Consider the following 6,319-nt stretch of genomic DNA (forward strand, 5'->3'; position numbering starts at 1 on the left):
TAGTTTCAGTGAGTTTGTGTGTGTGTGGGTGTGTGTGTGAGAGAGAGAGAGAGAGAGAGAGAGAGAGAGAGAGAGAGAGAGAGAGAGAGAGAGAGAGAGAGAGAGAGAGAGACCAGTCATGTCTTTTCTTGAAGCAATGATCCCATAAAGATACATGGCATGCTGATCAAAGCTCACCCTAGAAGAGATCAAGTTTCTCCCCAAGGCTATTCATTGTGAGCGACTGAGCAGTCAAGATGATGCAGCTAGTACTTGTGTGACAAAAGAACAGAATAGAATTGATAGACCACCTGAAACTCTGCCTATTTTGACACCTAGTGCACCTGAACATTGTTTTTCTCCCCCATGTAACCTCGGGGCTCTGTAAAAATGTCAACAAAAATTTAGGTTGAAATGTGCTACACAAATAAACTTTCCTTGCCTTAACTTTTCTCAAGATTTACGGTAAACTGCATTCCCTCAGCACTGTTCATTGTTCAATACTCATTCCAGAGTCTCTGACATGACATGTCCATGCATGTTAGGTGAAAACACTGAAAGCCTACCTGAAGTAACCTATGTAGCCCTTCATTTGTCAGGTTCTCTTGCATGCACGACCATCTTCCTTCCTACTCCATACATACTTTAAGTTTACATGTGTTCACTCTACTGAGATAAGTATCTGACTGGACTAAAAAAAAGACAAATCTATCAGCATTGGATTAAGAAGACATCATGGTACAGTACAAACAAAATTGGCATACATCATGTTGTGTTTAAAGCTTAATGTTTTACCTTTGATTTTATTGTTACTTCTATGTTTAAAAAGTGATAAATAGTGACAACATTTCGTTGTATTCTGAATACAATGACAATAAACGTCTTATCTTATCAAATATTCCTTTAGATACAGACCAGAGGACCGAGTTTGTCCTGGGGTGTGAGAACAGAGCTTATCTATGGCTGTGTGTCTGTCATCTGGCTGGCTTCACTAGTTAGCAGCGCCGACATTGATGGTGAGTGCCACTTTATGATCAGACGAGGAGGAATGTATGGACGGAAAAGACAAAATGTGAAAAATGTGCAGTCCAACAAACTGTAGTTGACAGACAGCATCTAGTAGATTTTATTGTTATTTCAGTGGCGACTTCACAAAAAAAGAAAGAAAAATGTGCTAAACCATGTGCAGTGCCGCGAGGGCAAGGCTGAGAGGAAACTCTCATGTTGTGTCTTGTCCTCCGTAAGAGGAGAAATGTAACACTTTAGAATAACTATTCTGTAAAAATAGTTAATAGGTCATTCACAAACTACTATTTGTACTACAGTACCTTCTAATGACTTACGTTTAGTATTTGTTAATAGTTTATTAACAACGTTCAGTACAAGAAAGCTCTGCTGCCAATTCCTCCTACCATGTAGTCAAACGCCATTATACTGGAAAAGGCAGCACCAGAGCTCTTCTCTAGTCAGCTATAGAATAAAGTCCCAATAAGGTCTAAAAACTATTAACATGGTTGCAACAAATATATTATTTACTAACCTTTAATGATGATTTTTTTAACTGACTCTTTAAACATGTATTTTTGTTTAGATAATTCCCTTGATGGAAGGCCTGCTGGGTGGCTGTAGTGCTGTAGGGGCAGGGAGGCTGTTCATTAGTCTGACGGCCCATTATTTCAATGTCTCAGTATAGTCCGACAAATGTTACATTAGTGTGAGGTTAAGGTTAGGCATAGTGTTTTGTGAGTTTAAAAGGGTATTTCACTTTAAAACACTTCTAGGGTCATTTTAACGTCTACTTTGGCTTTTGTGGGCACTCCAGACAGTTTTGAAGTAAGCTTGGTTTGATATTTTGAGATTTGATATTCATTTTATCAGACACGTCACCCTCATATATAAACCCATTGAACTTCAAGCTCCATTTGAACCATGTTAAGACTCATTGAAAACACACTGGTTCTCGTGATCTATCCTTCTTTTTTCATTACTTTTTGATGAATAAAAAAAGAAAAAGCTAATTGAAAAACCCTGCCCCCCTCACTCATTACAATATCAGTCACCAGAACCAGGATTTCTATATGGGGCTGATGAATATCAAATATCTAAATACTGATTCAAGCAACTTAAAAACTTAAATAATCTGAGTAGATGTTAAAATTACCCCAGAGGTGAAATACCCCTTTAAGGTTAGGTTTAATGCACACCGTCATACCAGTGCAGGGAGGGTGCTGTGTGGTTTTAGTAGACCGTGGCAGGCTGGCTAGAGTGCAGGGAGGGTGCTGTTTGGTTTTAGTAGACCGTGGCAGGCTGACTAGAGAAGAAGGCTCTGGTGTTGCCTTTTCTAGTACTGATGATGTTAGAATAGTATAGGAGTTGGCAGCAGAGAGAGAGGGTTTACTTGTACTCAGTTATTAATCAACTTAACATGTTCTAATAGCTTGTTCATGGTCTACAGTACATCAGCTGTTTATAAGGCATAGTTTTTAATGATTAACCAACTATTAACACACATTTAATAAGTCTTTAATAACTCATTAACTAACAGTTTGTTGTGGGTTCGAATCCACTGTGGTGCAACCGGCTTTGTCAAGTGTCTACACGAACACAATTGGCCCGTGTTCGGGGGGGGGAGCCGGACGGGGAGGGTGATATTGGTCATTGCATGTATTCCTACGAGCTGGGGCGGCACCTGTCAGCGGGAGTGTTGGGCGGGAGGAGTAGAGCGAAGGCTCTACATCCTCCTGGTGGGGGCTCCTCACTGGCAGGTGAGTCAGTAGGATACGACAGTAGTGACTGACAACACAGAAATGTGTGCGGGGAGGAATTCATTGGTATAACGACTAAATTGGGGAGAAAAATGGGTAAAAAAGAATTGTCTACTCTATAAAAAATAAAAAATAAAAAAACGAACAGTTTGTTGAACGATCTATTAATAAACTAATTATATGTCATAGTTATTCTAAAGTGTTACCAGAGAGGAAACATGAATGATGAAAACAGAGAGGATTGGCCAATGATGCTGCATCTATCAAAGTAAACAAACCAAAAATTGCAATAAAGACTATGTATCTACTTTATTGAGGTTTCTCTTTCTGTCTCTCATCAGGCACCAGTCCTTCCAATGGTACAGTGATCAGTGGCCGTGCTGGCACAACAAGAGAGGTGCAGCTTGAGACCTGTCCTGAGGTACTGGCTCAGTGTGGTAAACCTGTAAATCTGACCTGTGATGCCAGCTCAGACAGTGGACTCGGCATCAAAGAAATGTACTGGTTTAGTGCTGTGACAGAGTTGTGTAGATTTGAAAATGGCAAACCACTTCATGAAGGCCCTGGGGTCAAGTGTGAAAGTACAGGATCTGAAACTGGACACAGGCTGACCATGACTCTCCTGAACGTGATGCCGGACAGTCAAGGACAATACACCTGCAAATTGCGCTCCATACGTGGAATAGAATATGCCAAAGCCAACATAACTCTGCAAGGTGAGCTTACCCACTTGTTCAAAAAAAGGAGAAAATACATAATCATCTACACAGTATGGTATTGAAAACCTTCCAGTGGAGTTAACTAACTCTCTTGTTTAGATTAATTTGTGTTTGAGTTTTCTTGAAGTAGCAAGCAAGTTTATTTTTTAAACTAACACAAGCAAGAATCATTATTGCTGCCTGTCAGATTATACATAGTATACGAATACAAGTGCAAGTGCAATACCAAAATTGCAGTAACATATTACTGTCTGGTCCAGTGTCATCTCTCTTTCTAAACCACTCCCTGATTCTTCCAGGATGTTTTGGAAATTCCAACCACAGCTCCGACAGCGAGTCTCAACTTGAGTGTCGCTTCTACGGTATTTACCCCTTAGGTACAGTCCACTGGTTCCAGGGCACTGTCGACCTGACACACGATGCCGCCACATACACAGAGAAGGACCAGAACAAACTGTTTACCATCAAAAGTACACTGAAAATCCACGAAGCTCCTGTCACGCCTGTCAATTGCTCACTGTGGATACCTGGCACGAGGACTTATCTCGCCACCGAAATGATTCAAGTGTCCCAAAAGGTCACCATGGTTCAACATGCCCCGCCAGTAGACGGATCATCACCGACATTGTTGGTCAAACTGCTGTGGATCCCTATCATGGTGGGACTCGTTGTGGTTAAATCCATCACTTGAATGACAGAATGACACAGCACCGGAAGACAAAAGTCAAAACACGAAACTAAAGTCAATGAGGCTACAATCTGCTCATGTGGAGTGGAACTTCAGCCACAGCTATTGCAATGTGAGGTTTTTATTTGAGCTACTGAATGAGCTTTGCTGTACAATACTGCCATCAAGCGGAGAAGTTTGATTTCAAACATGCACTGTACAAACAAACTGTTCCAAATACACTGGAATAGCCCTACGGAGACCTCACTGTTGTTGCCATCGTCTCTAAACAGTGGAGCCTGACAGAGTCTATATACTTACTTGATGAGGTTCAACATGTTCATGAACTTGCAGCTGTACCATCCCAATATAATCACTTAAATAAATATGGACTATGAATACCACTCACTTTAACCATAGACAAGAAACTGTGATTGCGTTCCTGCTGCTATTTTTATATGCTGGATATGTTTTCCACCTGCACAAGAAGAATTTCTGCCTTCCATAGTGCCATCTATATCCATTGTATATATTTTTTAAATCATGCACCTTATGTATATTGGACTTTGTATATATGATTAGTCTGTGCCTTCCTGTTATTGACCTGTTGTTTGTTGTGTTCTTTTCCTCTCTATTCTCTCTTCCCTATTCTAGATCTTTTTGTAACAGCAATATTGAGAGCTCACACGAAAATAATTTCACCCACTCTTTTACACCTGACCTTAAAGTTGATTCAGATTCGGATTGATCTGAAGTATATTTGACAAAGATAAGGATTTAAAATACTTCTAAATCACTATGACTGTCATACTGTGTCCTTTTTTGTACTTGCAGCTGAGGCTCTGGCAAACTACAGTATAATTTAAAAAATAAAATAATGTAGTCCCCTTTAGTTAGCAGACTCCCTCAAAGCTAACTACGGCTGTTGACTACACCATTGGTTCTCAAAGTGGGGTTCGGGGACCTCCAGGGGTCCTTGAGGGGGTTCCAGGGGGTCCCCAGATAAATGATGGATAGTTAGGAACCAAATGGGCCCTTATGTGGTTGTAACTCTGAGAGTGTGCAAATGGAACCAAATGGACCCTTACCAGTCCATTTGGTTCCATTTGTACACTCTCAGATGTATGGTGGTCCGTGGTCTAATGCAGGGGTTCTCAAAGTGTGGTCCAGGGACCCCCATGGCCCTATATATATATCAGCTATTTTCAAAACATCTTGACATTCTTTGAAAATGTCTGAATATTTTTGAAAATGTTCACACCACAAATCTTGTATGGGGGGGCACAAAATCTTTTCAGATGGGGGTCCACGACCAAATACACATTAATCTAGGGGTCCTTGACATGAAAAGGTTTGAGAACCACTGGACTAAACACACTCAGGAAACCAATGTCAGTGTCCCCTATCAGGGCTGTTCAAATGTCCCCTCTGCCTCCATTTCCTTCTGTCAGCCACTGGGAGGCGCAGTCTCCCCATCAATGAGAACAAGCTACATAATGGTTAGTGGAGTTGTGCCACCAGTAGCTGGTATTCTTGTCACATTCTGACCAATCTGGGAACCCATCGCCAAATAAAAAAGGAAAAACAGCGCCCTCTTCTGTTTTTGGGCGGTGTAACCGCCCCTATATGTGAGGTTGGGACATTGACATTTGCTGCTCTGTGATTGGCCACCCATTGTACACCCCTAACCCCTACACATTCAATGCAATCTATACTTTTCTTTAAGTGAGCTTCCATCACTGTGATGACCACTAGCTGCACTGTGATTGGCTGACTCTATTGGCTGACTCTATTCAGCACTGTGATTGGCTAGCGAGACACATGACACATGTGCATAGTCCTATAAATAGGACTGAACACTTAAAAAAAACAAAAATGTTTTTTTAAGTGAGTCATGGGTCTGTGATGACCACTGTGATGACCACACCGCCCACTTCACACTGGGTGTGATTATTTACTCTTTCACTTGACTCTGGGGGGGCTCAATGTAGCACCCGTGCGCAAGGAAACTGGGGTTTTTGGTCTGCCCGGCCCCTAACACTAACACCACTTCTCCCAGAGAACATGGGTCGTTTTGGTTATAAGCCCACTTGTTTCTATGATGAAAGAGCAAGTTAAAATGTGAATATCTTTCCGTGGTTTTGTTTGCTCCGAGGACGCTATTGTTAAATGAGTTTCGGTTTGTTTTC

General features: G+C 41.3%; 1 protein-coding gene across 2 annotated transcripts; it reads left to right on the plus strand.

Moving 5' to 3' along the window:
* The first annotated feature begins 576 nt into the window (after nucleotides 1-576).
* Nucleotides 577-4,929, plus strand: LOC311055591 (butyrophilin subfamily 1 member A1-like). Of its 2 annotated transcripts, none has more exons than XM_084071841.1 (4): nucleotides 577-717; nucleotides 887-995; nucleotides 3,086-3,460; nucleotides 3,763-4,929. In XM_084071841.1, exons 1-4 carry the CDS (start codon nucleotides 715-717, stop codon nucleotides 4,152-4,154), a joined length of 879 nt encoding a protein of 292 aa, XP_083927967.1. In that variant the 5' UTR covers nucleotides 577-714; the 3' UTR covers nucleotides 4,155-4,929. The 2 variants fall into 2 exon arrangements, with proteins under 2 accessions (XP_083927967.1, XP_083927968.1); XM_084071842.1 differs by having other exon boundaries at nucleotides 684-717; nucleotides 893-995.
* The last annotated feature ends 1,390 nt before the right edge of the window (nucleotides 4,930-6,319 follow it).

The sequence above is a fragment of the Gymnoscopelus microlampas genome, assembly GCF_963454915.1.
Source record: "Gymnoscopelus microlampas genome assembly, chromosome: 11".
NCBI lineage: Eukaryota > Metazoa > Chordata > Actinopteri > Myctophiformes > Myctophidae > Gymnoscopelus > Gymnoscopelus microlampas.